Genomic DNA, 18,715 nt, shown 5'->3' on the forward strand with positions numbered 1-18,715 from the left:
ATCCAGCAATGTCCTTCCCCATTGTAACAATATACAAAAAGTACTGGATTCGGCCTGAGTGCGTTGTCCTTCCTGGGAGGAACCAGGAAGTGGTTGAGGGCAACACCTACTGCTTCTGGCCTGAGGAGAGAGAGATCACTGCCTGAGAGAGCTTAGTGCAAAGTCTTTGTTTAAATAAAACTTAGGCTTATTTGGAAGACAGTCTTGTGAGTTTGTGGGATGCAGTACACCAACTTTGAAACATGATGGCAGCAGTGACTGAATCCTAGGCAGAAGAAGAATAACCAACTGTGAGAGAGAGAAAGAGAAAGGAAGAGAGAGTGAAAATGGAGGGCCTGAAGCCACCAAGCACATTACACCTGCAAGCTCAGAACTTAACATAGATATGGAAAACCTGGAAAGAGGAGTTAAATCTCTATGTGGACATTGCAATGGCAGATAAAGAGGAGCTTGTGAAAATGAAACTGTTTCTATATTTGATTGGAGAAAGTGGGAGAGAAATAAGTGAGACACTGTGTGCAAACGTTCCCCAAGTACAATGTATTTTGACTACAATAATAGGTTGTTTTGATGCCTATTGCAACCCCAGAAAGAATGAAACAGTGGAAAGATGTAGCTTTTTCAATTAGAACCAAGCAATAGGGGAATGCATTGAGGAATATTGTACCAGTTCAAAGATTTTAGCACCCAACTACAATTTTGGAGATATCAAAGACTCCTTAATAAGGTACTGGGTAGCGTGTCGAATACAGGACACATGAGCACGAGAGAGATTGCTGAGGGAAGCAGACTTGACCTTAGAGGAAAGCTTAGAGATTTGCAGGGCAGCTGAGTTGTCCAAAGACAGGATTAGATCCCTGGAAGGACAGACAGTGAAGCCTGTCCATATAGTACAGAAGGAAGAGAGGGAGGAACCAGATGAAAGGATATCAGTGAACACTAGTGAACATAGAACAATGCAAGTACTGTGGGAGGAAACATGCAAAACAAAAAGAGAGTTGCCTAGCTTATGGGAAGAAATGCCAGAACTGTCAGAAACTTAACTACTATGCATCCAAGTGTCTATCAAAACATAAAAAAGCCCAAAGCTGAAGAGCACACTGTAAATATGGAGAGCAGCTATGCAGGTGAAGATATTCTGTGGAGAACAGATCAAGTAGTAAACACACTGCAGGACAACATAAACAATTGTATGCAACCATGTGCCTGGGAGATAAAGCATCACCATTTCAATTAGACTGTAGTTCCAGTTGCAACATTATCCCCATCCACCTGGCGAATCCCAATGTTCCATTGGAAGAGACTAATCACCTTTTAAGATTTTAAAATCACATTACATCAAAACCACCGAGAAAATGCAAACTCAAAATTTCTAACCCAAAGATGAACAAGAAATAAAGGCTAGAGTTTGTGGTTGTAGAAGACCAGAGAGCAGTACCACTGTTAGGTCTTAAGGCGGTCTATGACACCGATAAAAGTACAATTTCAGTACATATTGACAGTGGATAGTAGAGTGATAGAAAATTCAGATGAAGCTGGAAACAAAGCATTCAGAGGGAATTCTGGGATGTTTTTGAGGGAGGTGGACAGCTAGATGGAGTTTACAAACTAGAGATTGTTACAAGTGTGAAGTCATTTAAGTTACTCAAGAGGAAAGTACTGGTGGCTTTAGTACTGCCTCTGAAGGAAGAGTTGTGAAGTCTACAACGGCAGGTAATTATTCAACCAGTAGAGAAAAGTACAGACTGGATAAGCAGTCTGGTGGTGATCCGGAAACCATCAGAGAAAATCAGAATATGCACACATCCAAAGCCCTTAAATAAAGCACTGAGGATAAGTCATTTTCTGTTGCCCACTACTGAAGATATATTGCCAGATCTATCCAAAAGCAGATCCGTCTGTGATGTCAGATTCTGGCATATTATGCTGGATGAAGAATTCAGTTATTTGACAATATTCTCCACAGCCTATGGGAGACATTGCTGGCTAAGAATGATAATGGGCACCAGTCCTGTTTCCGAGGTATTTCAGAACAGGTTGGCACCAGTCTTGGAAAGCCTGGAAAGAATTTGGACATTAGCTGATGATGTGCTGGGAGAGGGTGATGACCTACAGCAAGAACAGCGGGACCATGATTGTAAACTAATAGCATTTCTGAAAAGATGCAGTAAAAGGAATATCAAATTAAATAGGGACAAACTCAGACTGAGGGTCACAGAAGTACCATATATTGGCCATTTACTGACCTCAGGGGGCCTGAAGGCAGAAAAGTAAGAGCTATTTGAGACATTCCAAGACCCCAAGATGTCAAGGGAGTCCAGAGATTTCTGGGAATGACCAACTATTTAGCTAAGTTTTGTAAACACACCTCAGAGAACCGTGAGATCCTGAGGCAGTTGACACATCAAGAGACAATGTGGGAGTGGATGGACCTACATGAAGATGCTTTCCAAAAGGTAAAGGAGATGAATGCAACAGCCCCAATCTTGAAATATTACAACCCAGAAGAGTGATTAATGCTTCAATGTGATGCATCAGAAACAGGTCTAGGGACTACCATGCTGCAAGGAGAACAGCCAGTTGCATTTGCGAGCAGAGCCTTACCCAAAACAGAAAAGGTCTATGCCCAAATTGAAAAAACTACTTGCAATACTTTTTGGAATGGAGAGATTTCACCAGTACACATATGAACGCACAGTAGATGTCCAGACTGACCATAAACCCCTGGACAATATATAGAAAAAGTTTTACTCAGTCCACCAAAACATCTACCATGCAGGATGATGCATCTGCAGAAGTATGATATACACATCAACTACCGCCCTGGCAGAGACCTAGTGTTAACAGATACCCTGGGCCAGGCATACCTGCCAGAAACTGCCATGGAAGGCTCAGTAGAAGCTGAAATAGAAACCATCAATATGGTACAATACTTACCCATATTTGAGGAAAGACCAAGAGACATTCAGCAACAAATATAGGAAGACAACAACCTCCAGAGACTAAAAGTCATATTACAGGGTTGGCCAGAAACAAAAGATCATGTACCGTGAGAGATAACACCATTCTTCCAGATATGGGATGAACTTTGTGTACAGAATGGCATCATCTTCCATGGAGAAAGAGCAGTTATATCAGAAGCCTTTTGGATGGAAATCATGCACGAAGTGCATTAATCCCATCTGGGAATTGAAGGACATCTACAACAGACCAGGGAAGCAGTCTACTGGCCAGGAATGAATGAGCAGCTGAAGACATTCTTGGGGAAATGTGAAGTGTGCAGATCCTGGGAAGACCACCAACCCAAAGAAACACCATTACAGCATGACATTCCAGAGAGACCTTGGGCAAAAGTAGATGTGGATTTGTTTAGCTGGGCAGACAAGGAATACATGATCACTGTAGATTACTTTTCAATTTTGGGGGAGATAGACTACTTATCACATATCTCTGCCAGAACAGTAATACGTAAGATAAAAGCACACTTTGCACAATATGGGATACCAGACACTGTGTGTTCAAATAATGGGCCCCAGTTTGTTACAGTAGAATTCCAGAAATTCAGCAAGGACTGGGATTTTGAACACAGAATCACCTCGGTATTCTCAAAGTAATGGCAAAGTAGAATCCGCAGTAAAAACAGATAAGAAACCCTTGAGGAAAGCAAACGTGGCAAGGCAGACCCATATCTAGCACTTCTAGATCATCGTAACACTCCATCTCAAGACCTAAACTCAAGTCCAGCACAAAGGTTAATGAGTTGAAGCACAAAGACGCTTTTACCAACAAGTGGGTGGCTGTTAGAGCCAGGGGTTACAGGAAGATCCCTTGGTGAACTGAGGAGACAGCAGCAACAGAGACAGGCCCTCTATTACAATCAATCAGCCAGAGATCTTCCAGGCCTAGAGCCAGGGGACACATTGAGAATCCAAACCTTAAAGAAATAGGAGAGAATCTTGCAGAAGGCAACCATAATTCCACATGATAACCCACAATTATATAAGGTACAGATGGACAGCGGACCAATAATGAGACATAACAGAAGACACCTCAGGAAAACAACAGAAGAATTGGGTGATGCCATGAATTTGAATGAGAAACAAGCATGCCACCAGCAGAGGATCCTGTGGGATGAGACAAGCATATGCTGACCTGGGCAGAGCCACACCTGAGGATAGTCCATGAGAGATGACTGAAGAAGATGAGACTGAGCAAGGACACACCCTGAGCCTATAAGGAAGCAGAATAAAGGATGGCAGATGAAGGATGTCATCACTGAACCCAGACACGCTCAAAGTGGGCAAGTTATTAAAAGATCTGCGCACCTGAAAGACTATGTGTAAAGTTCCCATTTATTTTTGTTTCTTTTTTCAATCCCAACAGAGAAAGAATCTATAAAAGAAGTACTGGAAATGGCCTGAGTGGGTTGTGCTTCCTAGGAGGAGCCAGGAAGTGGTTGAGGGCAATACCCACTACTTCTGGCCTGAGGAGAGAGAGGCTACTGCCTGAGAGAGCTCAGTGGAAAGTCTTTGTTTAAATAAAACAGGTTTGTTTGGAAGACAGTGTCTGTGTGAGTCTGTGGAGTGCAGTCCATCAGCTTTGAAACACCCATAGTCAAGATGCTTCTTGTTGACTCACAATAAGTCCTGTTCAGCAAAAGTCCTAGCCACATTTATTAAAAGTTTACCCTGTGTAGGTTCAGCCTGTCTTATGGCTTCCTGATAAGCACAGGTGGAGGATTAGTGATGAATACCCTATTTATACCCCACATTTATTCCACCACCATAATTTTATCCTTGCAACAAATCTGTGAGGTACGTTACAGTTGAGAGAGAGCTATATTTCAACATTCAAACCCAGGGGTGGGCAACTTGTGGCCCTCCAGATGTTTTCATCTACAAGTCCCATGATCCCTCACCATTGGCTATGCTGGCATGGGCTGGAAGGCCACAAGTTGCCTACCTCATTTCGAACCACTAATTGCTCCTTGAATAGCCCCAATGTCAATTTTTGCCCCAATGTCAACTTTTTTGCTATCAAAAGAAAAATGAGACAAAAACACTAATTAAAACCTCTCCATCCTCTGCTTGAAATTTGTAAGGGACAATTAATAGGCTGTTCATTACTAATCCCCTACCTGTGCTCATCAGGAAGCAATAAAATGGGGTAAAGCTGGAAACAAGAAGTGTTTAAGAGGTACAGCAGCCCTGAAAAGCCTCAGTAGTGCTTTCCTTGTCCACACTGGACAGGCCACCTAGATAGAGAGGTGCTGCAATTGTGCTGTATTGCAGTCCCCCTCCCCCAAATAACAACAACAACAACACTACAAATCAGAAATGGAAAAAAAATAGGACAACACAGAAAAACACTGGAATGCAATGGACTGAAAGTAATGTTTGGATGCTCCATAAAAAGTGAGTGTGAATCATGGCAACTGCAGAGAAATGGGCTAGTATAGAAGCAGCCCACATCTACCACACTGTCTCTGTGTTTGGCACTCTTCCAAAGAATTCTAAAAAGTTGGTGAGACAGAACTTCCCTTTACGGAAGCCATGCTGATTCTTTTCTCTCTCTCTCTTTTTTTTTTTTTTTTTAGCAAAGCTTGATGTTCCTTATGCTTAACCATTTTAGCCTTCAAAACATTTTCGACCAATTTTCTTCTGATGGATGTTAGTCTTACATCACCTGTCTTCCAGTCCTCCAGGAAGGGGCCAATCTTAGCCCCTTAGTTATCACTCGTTATCTTAGTTATCACTCGTTAATTAAAAGGTTAATGATTTTCACATTTGAGCTCTTCAAAATTTCTCAGGTGAATGTCATATGGAAGAACTGGAGGGGTTGTTTTCCTCTCCAAAAATATACATCTGTACTTTCTGCGAGGGGAAAGCAGTTAACAGAAGCAAGGGTTGGCCTGGTGGTTCACTCACAACAGTATTTTTGCTCTTCCTCATGCATATGCTTGTAGGTGGCCTGGGATTGTAGAGGCTGATCCTGACATTGGAGAATACTTCCTGTTTTCTTCCCGGACAGATTCACTTCCTGTTAAGTATCACATTTTTTTATTTATTTATTTATTGCAATTATATCCCACCTTTTTTCCTCTTGCAAGAAACCCAAGGCGGCTTGATATCATGATATTTGATATCATGCTTGCATGCCAGTAGGATCCCTATATATGAGCAGCTGTCTTCATCTCAGGCAGTTGCATCTCTGCTTCAGGTGAAGGGTCCCCCTACAGAATGGTGGTTATTTGACACGTGTCCATATGCTGCCTCTCATAAGCATGGCCATCCATGACAGCTGACAGCTGCTCTGTTTCCTTTCCCGTTTCAGTCCAAGTACCATGTGACCTTTTTCGGCAAGTCTGTGACCCGGGCTTGGATCTCTGCCTCCATGCTGAGGAACTTTGGTGAACCAAATGTGGAGGGAAATGGTTTGGTAAGAGGGATTTTGCTTAGTGGGGCTTATCTATAACAGAAGATGACTTGGGTATCAGAAAGCTGCGGGTACCATGGAGAGCCTAATGTAGGGGAGATGCCTTTAGACAGTGAACACAGATGTGTAGAAAGTTACAAAGAATCGCTGAGAAAAGTGAAGGCACAGTCTGCCGGCAGAGCTGATATATATGTGTGTACGTGTGTGTGTGTGTGGGGGGGGGAGGTTAGGCAGGGTTTCTATGATCAGAGGAGCACTTTGTTTTACTCCACCTCTGCCTCATTTCTCTTTCCTCTCTAATATTTCGCTATTGCTGTACTTTGCAATTGGGAAAGAATGTTGACTGATTAGCTTAAATTAGTTTCAGTCAAAGCTGTCCAGTTATCATGGCTTCCCCCAAGGTATCCTGGGAATTGTAGCTCTGGGAGGAGCAAGCTAGATTAGATGCCACCAGAGCCATATATTTAGACTTGGTTTTGCCTCAGTAACCAAGAGAGAGGCGCCTGTGGGCCTGATTTTAACAGGAAAAGCAGCATGTGCGTGAGGAATGCAGAATCCTTCCCCCTTTCATTTCTCACCTCCTCACTCCCCACCCCTCCCAGCACTTTCCTTCCAGCCAAGCTTATTTCCAGGATGCTTCCAGACAAGGCCTTTATAGCACCATTGCCCTGCCTCATCCACGGATGTTTTCAGAGGATTCAGATGATGACGTCTTTCACTCGTGACCCTCCTGTGTTTTCTTACTGCTTTTTCTGCCTTTTCCTTAATGCAGAAAATCTATTAAGGAGAAAATGATGGGACAGCTGCACAATGCCTTCCAATTGCTAGTGCTAAGAGTCATAGAATCATAGAATAGTAGTAGGGTTGGAAGGGGCCCACAAGGCCATCAAGTCCAACCCCCTGCTCAATAGAGGAATCCAAGTCAGAGCATCCCTGACAGATGGCTGTCCAGCCTCGTCTTGAACAGAGGCTGGACAGCCATCTCGTCCAGTCCTCTGTCTAGAGGCATTCTGAGGAGGAAGGCACTGGTAGTGGTCATGTTAACAGACTTTGGGGAGGGGAGCCATGAGCGGGAGGAGGTTTTAGCAGCCCCTGTCAACACTTCCCTTTTGAAGATAAAACTAGGCTCCACACTCTGATCTTTTTATATGTCTGGGACAGATTTGGGTATAAACTCACACATCTGCCAGTGTGACATCTACTAAGAGTGCTGAGAATTCTTCCGGAGTTCCCTAAGCCCTTCTTAGAACTACAGTTCCCAGGGTTCCATGGGTAGTAGCTTTGTACGTTTGCAACGTGCACATGCCTGCAAAAAGCCAAAAGGCAGTCATTTGTATTTGGGGATGGGATGTACTGAAAGAAGCAGTACCCCCAATTTCCTGAATAAGAGCCAGCTGAATATGTTCTGTGTTTCCTCTTTCAGGCCAAGCTCAAGAGTAAAGGTGGCAAAAAGAATCTTGAAGCTGCTCTGAAGATGGCAAAAGAAGCAGAGCAAATAAGCATTCAGGTGTGATTAGGGGCAGGCTCCAAGTCCCTAAGGTTACCCAACCTGCTTTCACATTAGTCTTTTTTTCCTGGAATAACTGCCATCCTTCGTTCCCATGCTCTTCACACAGAAGCCAGACAGTGGGCTTCTCCTTAACAGGCTTTTTACCCTGCAGCTTTACTGAGGCTTCTCCTTCCGGATTCTTTGCGGGATTAAGATTTGCTCCTTCATGTGCACTTCCTCTATTTTTTCCCCTCTTTTTTTTTTCCCTCTGGGGATTGCCTTTATCTGCAAGTTCTATATGTTTCATTATAAAGCCACTAGATGGCACTGCTTGTTATAGCACAAATCTGTCATTACATGCTTAGATGCAAATTGATTCAAACTGCCAGTTTTTAATAGCTCATTATCCCCTACAGAGGGTCTTCAGGGCCATGAATCTTTTACTAGAAAAGCTTCCTCCTTTGAGCTTCTGCCCATTATTGCTTCCCATCCAGTGCAGCTGGGGGATTCATGATGCATTGCTCCTTAAGAAGTCCGTTTCTGTTCCTTGTGACAGAGCAGGGAGGAGGAGACTTTAATTACTGGTTTTCTTTCCTTCTTTCCTTCTTTTTTTTTCTTTTATCACTAGAAGCTCAGTGGCTGGGTAGCAACTTAGCAAGCAGTTCACATGCACAGACGCCATTAATTTATGAGGCGCTTGCATGGGGGAACCTGTGCAAAGCCCATTTAAATAAGCAGAGGAGATGCAGTACCCATGCTTACTGCCGGCAGATTTGCCCCGGTTTCTTTTTTTTAACTTCTCTCCTGACGAGACTTTTATTTTCGTGCCTGAAGTCTGCCATGTTGTAATTTTTAAATGGGAAAGTGGTCAAGTCTCTTCTGTTGTGTGATGAGGAAGCCCCGCTGTGGGGTATTTTAACTGAGCAGTTAGGCACATCTCCTTGGATAATGTCCATGTACGGTAGCTGGGCCTGGCTTACCCTGCTGCAAGAATTTGTTTCAGCTCATCCAGCCTAATTCAGGTTCAGGCATGGGGAATAGGTCTCTGGGTTCAAATTTATGTGTGTATATTTGGGGAGGAAGATCCTGGTTTAAGCTAACATGGGCTTCAGTTGAGCAAGCCTGAGCCCGAGGAACAGTTTTCAATGGCAAGGTTCCATTTTGGAACCTGTGACATAAGAGGAGAGTCCTTTGAAACTGTGCAGAATTCTCTTTCTTCAAGGCCACTTGGATAAGCAGCTCAACCACCCACCAAAATCTGGGGGTTCTTCCAAACAGTGGGCTCCTAGCTCTACCAATCGGAAGGCTTGATGCAACAATTCTGTCTTTTTTCTTAAGAGATTTTCTGCAGTAAGATAAAAGACAGAATACATCTTATCTGAAAGCATCTTGGGATTAGGGCCCTTTAGGGCAAAAGGCATGACAGCCAGGCAGTCTTAAGCCCCAGCACCCTCATCTTAGAAAATGAGGACTACAGACTAGGGATGTACGAAAGTCACTTACCTGTTCGTGGATTATGTTGATGGTGGGGGGGAGGTGTTCCGTCCCTCCTCCCAGAATCCTGGCCGGCCGGCTCCACTCCGCAGGGATTCTGCGGAGCCGCCAGCCGGCTCCACCAGCAGCCAGACATCCGGCTGCTGGCTAGCAGGGACACAAATGGCGGCGGCCGTAGCCGCCACCGTTTGCGTCCCTGCAGTCAGCCGTGATAGGCTACGTAAATGTTTACATAGCCTATCACGTCTGACTTAAAAACAAAACAAAACACCAACACGCGTACGCAAATGGCGTCGGCTACGGCCGCCACCATTTGCGTTCCTTATTTTGGCACGTCTTAGTCTACGTCAAGATTTACGTAGACTAAGACGGCAAAAATAAGGGGAACGCAAATAGCGTAGCGTCCGCTACGCTATTTGCGTTCCCCTTATTTTTGCCGTCTTAGTCTACGTAAATCTTGACGTAGACTAAGACGTGCCAAAATAAGGAACGCAAATGGCGGCGGCCGTAGCCGATGCCATTTGCATACGCGTGGTTTTTTGTTTTTTGTTTAAGTCAGACGTGATAGGCTACGTAAACATTCACGTAGCCTATCACCGTGTTATTTTTTTTAAACCTAGCCGTGATAGACTACGTAAATCTTTACGTAGCCTATCACATCTTTTTTTTTAACTGGAAATGGTGGCGGTGGCAGCTGGTAGGAAGACCGGCCGCCGCAGCTGCTGCCGAACCGCCGCCGCAGCTGCCGCCGCCCGGAAGATCCGCCCCAGGTAAGTCTCGTCCCGGGGGGGGCAGGGGGGCAGGCCGTTCTGCCACCAATTTCGGGGGGCCGAATGCACTGGCATTCGGCCTCCCCGAGATCCATGGCGGAATTCTCTGACATCCCTACTACAGACTGGTCTGTGTGTCTTTACAGTATTAGCATGTCAGTACTTCTTACTTTTCCCTTTTGCTGCACCAGGAGAGAATAAGGATGTTTGGATTCCTCAGCCGATTCAGTGGGAGAGAGTCACACAAAGACGTAAAAGGTAGTTTTTAGTGCTATATTGGATCAGAATTCAGAAATGTAGGGTGCTTCCAGATGAAGTGTTTATTGTGAAATTGCCCTGCCTCATTCACAGAATTGGGGGTGGGGGTGGACATAACTGTTTTCCATTTGTAATCCTCCCATATTTTCTCACTTCTTCCATCTTTTTACTTGCCACAAAAATATATATATTAAGGAAGGAAAGATGAAATAGCTGCACAATGCCTTTTGATTGGTAGCTCTAGGAGCTCTGCATCAGGAAGCACCCTAAAAGGCAGAGGCCGTGTTTCCATGACAATGGAAGGAGAAGCTAATGGAGGAGTACCAGATTTTTTAAAGGATTCAGCTTTGCTGTGAGCAGGGTTCCACGAACAGGTTCTCCGCAGCAGTAAAAATGGCTTCACAGAACATACTTCCTGGTGGGGGTGGGGTTGGAGTAAACGTCATCTGACTGGCAAGGGCTGCTCAACCAATAAGAGAGGCTTCCCCCCTCTCCCCCGCTTTCTTCTTTCCCGTGAAAGTCCAGATGCACCTGCATTTTAGGAGCAAGCCTCATTGAGCACAATGGGAGTTAATCCCAAGTAGACACACATATGCTTGTGCTGGGAAAGATGGGGGGAGAACACAAACAAGGAAACCAGCCCCCATTTTAACCCACAGGACCTCATTGACCACAATAGGAGTTACTTCTGAGGAGACAGTAATGGGTTTGTTATGGGAAAGAGACCAGTAAACACAAAGACAGAAACCAGCCCCCATTGTAACCCACAGGAAATCTGTAACGAAGCTGTGACGTAATCGGAGCCCTCATGCATAATCGCACTTAAGGAATTGGGCTTTAAAGTGTGCCATTTCAATTGAGGGGGAATCTCTGTAAGTTCTGATGTGGGCATTCAAAGGCAAGCCTCATTGACTACAATCGGAGTTACTTCTGGGGAGACACTAATGTGGGAAAGAGACCAAAATCAGCCCCCATTTTAACGCACAGGATCTCTATAAGGAAGCTGTGAAGGAGTTACGTCCTAAGGCAATGAATTGGAGATGGCACTTAATCGTATTTAAAGAATTGGGCTTTGATATGTGCCCTGTCAATTGGGGGGGTTCTCTGTTATTTCTGTGGTCACTGAGAGGGCAAGCCTCATTCAACACAATGGGAGGAAGCACCCCTTGACTGGGGTCATGCTGAAAGGCACACCCCTGGGCAGGGCTAGCATAGCAGAGCTAAATGGGGGGCGGGGTTGGGGCATACAAAACTATACCGGGGAGAACCCGACTTAAGGAAAAGAATCGGACTTTAAGCAGTCTCAAGAAATCCTGTTTTTCCCTGATAAGCTCCAGGGTGGCTGCTGGATGGCCACTACGTTATGTATCCCTAATGACCTCAACACGCAGCCGGCTCGGAGTAAATTGCTGGTGGAAACACCCCCCTGGTCTCTATCTAGCAGGTGCCTCACAGCCTCTCTGCGCCTTTTTGTGTTGTAGATCATGGCAACATTACCAGCAAGCCTCATGCCAAGAAAATCCAAGGACCAAGGGGTGGGAACAAGAACACTGCAACATCACACAAGAGTCAAGAAAAGGTTGGCTGAGAGAGGGTTCAGTCTTTCCACTAGCAGAAATGCTTAGGCAATGCCCTTATTTAATTTGGCCACTGAAGAAGGCTCTCAGACATTATCCCACAAAGTTGTTAGAAATTGCTTCAGTAGAACATAGCGGTCTGGTTAAGTTTGCTCTCTGTTTTTCTATTATGCTCTCTGTTTTTCTATTATGCTCTCTGTTTTTCTATTATGCTCTCTGTTTTTCTATTAACAAACAATATCTGTCTTCTAGCTTCTTCCTGGGACAGCAGTGATGAAACCAGATGGAGACGTCAAGAAAAAAATCAACATGGATGGTGAGTTTTTGTCCAATAAAGCAGGTCTGTCATCTGTTGTTTAAGCTATGCTCCATAACCTTGAGTGAGTGTAAGCAAGCATAGGCTATTGGCAGGATCAACCTTGAATGATAGAATCTTGCATGGCATATATCCAACATGTTCATGCAGGGGGCAGAAAAAGCAAGTTAGCACCTGAAGCTTCCTCCCGGTTGTCGAAGAAGAGCCGAAGAGAGCTGCCACCCCCCAAAGCTGCAACTGTGCCAAAAGGATCTGGCAAAATTATTGAACATCAGAATGACCAGAAAGGTAAGAAAACCCTCATCTGTTTGCATACATGAGAAGTATATTTTTGGCAACAAAACTTATGACCAAGTGGGCCCAGAAAGAACTTTCTAAATCACAACTGGGAACAGAATCCCAAGCTTTGAAGCACTTTGTTATTAATTTATAATTATTTTAAAATTTATTTAGCACCAACAAAGCAAGGCCATGGAAAGGGTGTTTTTCTTTTGAACATCAGAAAAGCCCTGCTGAATCAGACCGGGGTCCATCCAATCCAGCATGCTGTTCATACCATGGCTAACCAGCTGCCTTTGGGAAACCCCCAAGTGGGACATGAGTGCAGTAGGGACTAGAGTTGCTCAACATCCTCTTAAAAGTGGGAGAGGATATTGTTCTTTCCACACAGAATTACCATTTGCTCCTCTAGGAGACCATAATTGGTTTCTGTGTTCCTTTCAAGGTTTTAAGAAATCGTTCCTTATGCCACAGTGTAAGAATACCAAAGCTGAACACTTCAGTTCTTGTGCAAACAACAGCACCACTAACATAGTGCTATCCAGTTATGCAAGCAAGAAAGACAGTTTGAACAAGGCCAAGAGCTCCCCCATGGCAGAAAGCAAACTGATGTTGAGTAAGGGCGTTATGGGCCATGAGGAATCAAACGGAGCTATGGCAGTTGAAAAAGATGAAGAGGAAATCTTCAGCAGCCAGGAGTTGGCTGTGTTTGCTGAGGAGAAAAATTACTCCCCTGAAGAGTTTTCCTTGGTCTTGTTTGAAGAGTAGCTGTTCAGAGTGAGGTGAGCCTCTCTACCTACCCCCAAAATGAAAGGAATGGGTTATTTCTCCCTCCAGAACCTACTACAGATACCCAACTGTAGCATGAGGGTGAAAGCAAGGATAAATAGCATCAGAGAGTGGAAGTAGAGGAAGGGATGTGTGGAGAAGGCCTTTACAGTTTTGATTCCTGAGTTTCATCCACCTAGGAATTTGGTGATGGCTTGTTTCCATTCCTTAATTAAACAGTTAACTAGAAGTATAACCATAAACAAGACTTGGAAAATAAATTCACCCCCTAGTAACTTGGACTTGCTTAATGTTTAGTGCGAAAGAGAAACCAGGCAAACAGCAATAAAAACGTATATGTTTTCTGGGGATTGTTTTGCACCAATTTATTGACAATCATCTTGTTTGTGTTAAAGATATTCAGCTTTTCCCCCACTAATTGTTTTGTTACAGTTTGGCAAAACTCTATTAAAGTCTAGTTTGGGGTTGAACTGGGAGTCCTCTGTGTCTGTTCAATTTTATCAACACCACAGATGCTAGAAGCATGCCTGCACACTTGTACATACACTAATTTAAAAATGAAAGGCTTAAAGAAAGCAGACCCACCCACCCAAATCCAGAGGAGTAGGTTATAGTCACTTGCATAACACGGCCTATGGATTCATAGGCTGTTGCTTGCAATGAAGATGCCAGTACAATTGTATCAGAAAACTTTGAGAAGAGCTTTGTGTATCAGCATTTATTTATTTATTTATTTATTCATTCATTTCATTTCTATACCGCCCAATAGCTGAAGCTCTCTGGGCGGTTCACAAAAATTAAAACCAAACAGCACACAATAAAACAATTTAAAATATATAGAACATTAAACCCACAATATAATAATGCAACCACAATAAAACCTAGCAGCAGTGCAGGAGTTTAAAATACAGATTTAAAACAGCAAAGCTAAAAGTTCAGAAAGCTAAAATGCTAAAATGCCTGGGAGAATAAAATGGTCTTCACCTGGCGCCGAAAGGAATACAATGTAGGTGCCAGGCGAACCTCGCTAGGAAGCTCATTCCAGAGCCGGGGTGCCACAGCAGAAAAAGCCCTCCAGCATGGCCAAGTTAAAGGTTTTGAAGGGCTGTTGCAGTGGTCCACAAAGTTCAGTCAGTCTCTCCCTCACACTCTCTCTCACACACACACACACACACACACACACGACACTCAGTCTTAAGGTGCTTCTAGACGAGGCTTTTGATGTGCAGTCGCCCTGCCTCATTCATAAAATTTTATGGGGGTCCAGACATAGTTGGCATACACTTGTAATCCTCCCATGTTTTTTCCCAACACTCCATCAGTCTTAACGCAGAAAATCTGATAAGGAAGAAAAGGCAGTAGAGTGGCACAATATGCTTATGCCAGCCAGATGTAGCTCCCGCATTAACCCACCTGTTTCCATGCTTCATTCAAAGTGTACGAGAGTTAGCTGAGTAGCATTAACGCAGGGATTGGTAGAAGGTGATTTGCAGCCACCTCAGCAAGGATTTCTGATTTGCAACTGTATAACAATAGCAACAACAGAGACTTGCCATCACCATCACCACCCCCTCATATATGTTGGGGTGTGTGTGTGTGTATTGCTGAAATGAAAGCGTAAGAACATAAGAGCCATGCTGGATCAGACTAAGGGTCCATCTAGTCCAGCATTTGGTTCCCAGTGGCCAACTAGCTGCCTGCAGGAAACCCACAAGCAGGACATGAGTGTGACAGCACCCTCCTGCCCATATTCCCCAGCAACTGGTGTACATAGGCATACTTCCTCTGATACTGGAGATAGCATATAGCCATCAGGACTAGTAGCCAGTGATAGCTTTATCCAAGCTTGGGGGGTAGGGGTGGCTGGATTGTAACCAGGCGTAGTTTTGTGTGTGGAAGTACTTTACGCTCTGTTCCTTGCTGGGACTCAGAAGAAATTCCTGGGCTCAGAATTCTTAAAATTTCAGTGTCTGTGTTTTGCAACAGGCTTGAGTTGATGGATCTTTGGGTTCTAGTGAAAAACAAAGTTGGTCCCACAAGACTAAAATCTGTCCATCCCTGCCTTAAAGTACACTGAAGTGCATTGCATCATTGTTCCTCTAATGATCAGCGGGTGGAGTTGTTTCCTTAATACTTGTTTAGTTCAGCCTCTCCCATACTGGTTGGAGATGATGGGAGTTGTAGTCCAACACATCTGGAGGGCACCAGGCTGGGAAAGGCTGCTTTAGTTCAAAGGAGTGCAACCCTGGATTGTGGGAAACGGGAGGAGACAGGATAATAAGAACCCATAGTTTCCCTGAGATACTCTCTGTATACATGTATTCTCTCATTTTGCTTTCTTCTCTTCGTGTGTGTGTGTATGCAAGCATGTATTTCTAGCTCACCCTACCCCAAGACCTCAGAACAGTGTGGTAGAGTGGTTGATGTGTTGTTCTAGAGCCAGGGAGACCCAGGAAGAGCATGAAGTTAACCAGGTGACCTTGGGCCAGTTACTATCTCAGCCTACCTCACAGGGTTGCTGTGAAGATAAAATGGGGCAGGGAGAACCAAGCACGCCACCTTGAGGAAGGGTGGGATAAAAATGCAATAGAAACAGAATAGTAATAGCACTAGCATCAAATTTTAACTTAATAATAAAAACACCTAAAACCCTTTGTTCAGCAAGATAATTTACTGCTAAATTGAATCCCCCTTTGTCTGAACTTGCTGAACATCTAGCTATAAGCAGAGGAAAGCCTGAGAGGAAGAACTGAGTAGTGAATAGCTTCACACTTCTCCTATGCCTTCACACTGCCTCTCAGAACGCATGCCAACGTTTGGAACTGTATTTGCCTCTAACTGTCACTTAACAGCTGATAGGAAATTCTGGAATCCAGAAAAGGCTTAGGTGGTCCAGGTGCATGCATGTGAGCTGTATCTTGAACAATTTTACTGTAAGTAACTCCTTATGTAATCTGCTTTCACCGAATGATGGGGCACTGAAGGGGTTGACAGATCGTGATAAATCTTTCTCTGTCTATCACAGCCAGAAATCTTTAAATGAGAGTCCCTTACTCAGAAAGGTACAGTTTGAGAGGTGGCCCCACTAACCAATGAAGGGGGCAGAGATGCCTATTATGCCTAAGCATTCTTTAATTATGTCAGACAAGTTTCTCTCCATCATCGTTTCAGAGAACAGTTTAAGAGTTTCCCTATGTCCTCCCCTTTCCAACTTACTCTCTTTTTCCAGTCATTTCCTTGTCAAAGGAAAAGAGATAAGGCAGATTGTTCAAAAATCTCTTTCTTCAAAGCAGGTTAACTAATGAAAAGCTAAGTAATTAACTTAATTTGCATAATTTCTTCTGATCAGATGTGGTTTCCCTGGTCACAGATTGTCTTTGTGTGTGTGTGTGTGTGTGTGTGTGTGTGTATGTTGGGGGGTGCAGATTACATAGTACACAGAGTATAATTAAGATCTTCCTGTAAACCTTTTGTATGGATTTGCTTATCAGTAGTTTTCAGTTACATTGACTTTACCATTTCATGTTCAGGGTGTACCTGCATTGTGGGGTAGAATAACATGTGGATGGATCACTCCATCTTTCCCTAATGTGTCTTCCTCTGAACTTTGCTTCCCCCTGGCCAGTGGGATCTGAAAGAGACCACCAGGGTCTTGACCCAAAAAGTTATCTCTTGCAGCCTCCACCATCCTTCTCAGCTGCCTCATGCCCTTGAAGGTTTCATCCAAGAGGCAGGGAGGGGAAGACATAAACCACAGCCTTGGGGGAAATGGCATTTTGCCCAAGGCCATCCAAGACACAGACACAAATAAAAAATCCCCATTTCCTAACTTCCATGCATGCTGCCACAGCCTATTCATAGGAAATTGGCATGCAGTTCACCACTCAATTAATACATGACTGGGCACAATACTTGCACCCAGAGTGCTAGAGTTCCAAAGCAATTTCTCAAAAAAATACACCATTACCCATTTTCAAAATATTTAGTTAACAGGACATGCCTTTTCCACTATACTTCTGTTTATTTCCCACCATCTCCTTTTACTGTGGAAATTTCTTGGATAAATTGCTGGTAAGTCTGATTGGTAAAACCCAAAGAGGGTTTTAGATTTGGAAAATAATAAAGCAGGCCACCCCTTCATGGATCACTGCCTTGTTGTGGCAAAGGGGCTTGCGTAACTCAGTGAAGCCATAAGCTATGCCGTACAGGGCCACCCAAGACGGACAGGTCATGGCAGAGAGTTCGGACAAAATGTGGTCCACTGGAGAAGGAAGTGGTAACCCACTCCAGTATTCTTGCCAAGAAAATCCCATGGAACGTATCACAAGGCTAAAAGAGATGACGCCGTAAGATGAGCCCCTGAGGTCAGAAGGTGTCCAATATACTACTGGGGAAGACCAGAGGGTATTTCCAAGTAGCGCCAGAAAGACTGAAGCGGCTGGGCCAAAGCCAAGAGGACACTCAGCTGTGGATGTGTCTGGTGGTGAAAAGAAAATTCGATGCTGTAAAGAACAATATTGTTTAGGAACCTGGAATGTCAGATCAATGAATCAAGGTAAGCTGGAGGTGGTCAAACATGAGATGGCAAGATTGAACATCGACATCTTGGGAATCAGTGAACTAAAATGGACAGGCATGGGCGAATTTAATTCAGGTGACCATCATATCTACTACTGTGGGCAAGAATCCCTTAGAAGAAATGGAGTAGCACTCATAGTCAACAAAAGGGTGGGAAAAGCAGTACTGGGGTACAATCTCAAAAACGATAGAATGATCTCAGTATGAATCCAAGGCAAACCATTCAACATCACAGTAAATCAAGTCTATGCCCCAACCACTGAGGCCGAAGAAGCTGAGGTTGATCGGTTCTGTGAAGACCTACAACACCTTCTAGAACTAACACCAACAAAAGATGTGGCAAATTCTTAAAGAATTCTTAAAACTGGCAAATTCTTAAAGAGATGGGAGTACCAGACCACCTTACCTGTTTCCTGAGAAACCTGTACGAGGGCCAAGAAGCAACAGTAAGACCAGACATGGAACTACCGATTGGTTCAAAATTGGGAAAGGAGTACGACAAGGCTGTATATTGCCGCCCTGCTTATTTAACTTATATGCAGAGTACATCATGAGAAACACCGACCTGGATGATTCACAGGTCGGAATTAAGATTGCCGGGAGAATTATCAACAACCTCCGATATGCAGACGATACCACCCTAATGGCAGAAAGCGAAGAGGATCTAAAGAACCTCTTGTTGAGGGTGAAAGTGGAGAGTGCAAAAGCTGGTTTGAAACTCAACATTAAA

The 18,715-nt window shown here is 44.0% G+C and overlaps 1 protein-coding gene across 6 annotated transcripts in view; it reads left to right on the plus strand.

The window, feature by feature from the left end:
• Positions 1-13,882, plus strand: part of ZCWPW1 (zinc finger CW-type and PWWP domain containing 1) — a 62,655-nt gene extending 48,773 nt beyond the window's left edge. For all 6 annotated transcript variants that reach the window (XM_084806836.1, XM_084806834.1, XM_084806832.1 and 3 more), the window contains 8 exons: positions 5,966-6,041; positions 6,334-6,438; positions 7,859-7,942; positions 10,380-10,446; positions 11,928-12,025; positions 12,276-12,339; positions 12,490-12,627; positions 13,064-13,882. In XM_084806836.1, coding sequence (XP_084662962.1) covers positions 5,966-6,041; positions 6,334-6,438; positions 7,859-7,942; positions 10,380-10,446; positions 11,928-12,025; positions 12,276-12,339; positions 12,490-12,627; positions 13,064-13,386 — 955 coding nt within the window. In that variant the 3' untranslated portion in view covers positions 13,387-13,882. The remainder of the gene's footprint in view (positions 1-5,965; positions 6,042-6,333; positions 6,439-7,858; positions 7,943-10,379; positions 10,447-11,927; positions 12,026-12,275; positions 12,340-12,489; positions 12,628-13,063) is intronic.
• Positions 13,883-18,715: the final 4,833 nt, after the last annotated feature.

Source organism: Heloderma suspectum, chromosome 6 (genome assembly GCF_057233095.1).
Source record: "Heloderma suspectum isolate Gila_16-S chromosome 6, 16-S_ref, whole genome shotgun sequence".
In the NCBI taxonomy this organism is placed as follows: Eukaryota; Metazoa; Chordata; class Lepidosauria; order Squamata; family Helodermatidae; genus Heloderma; species Heloderma suspectum.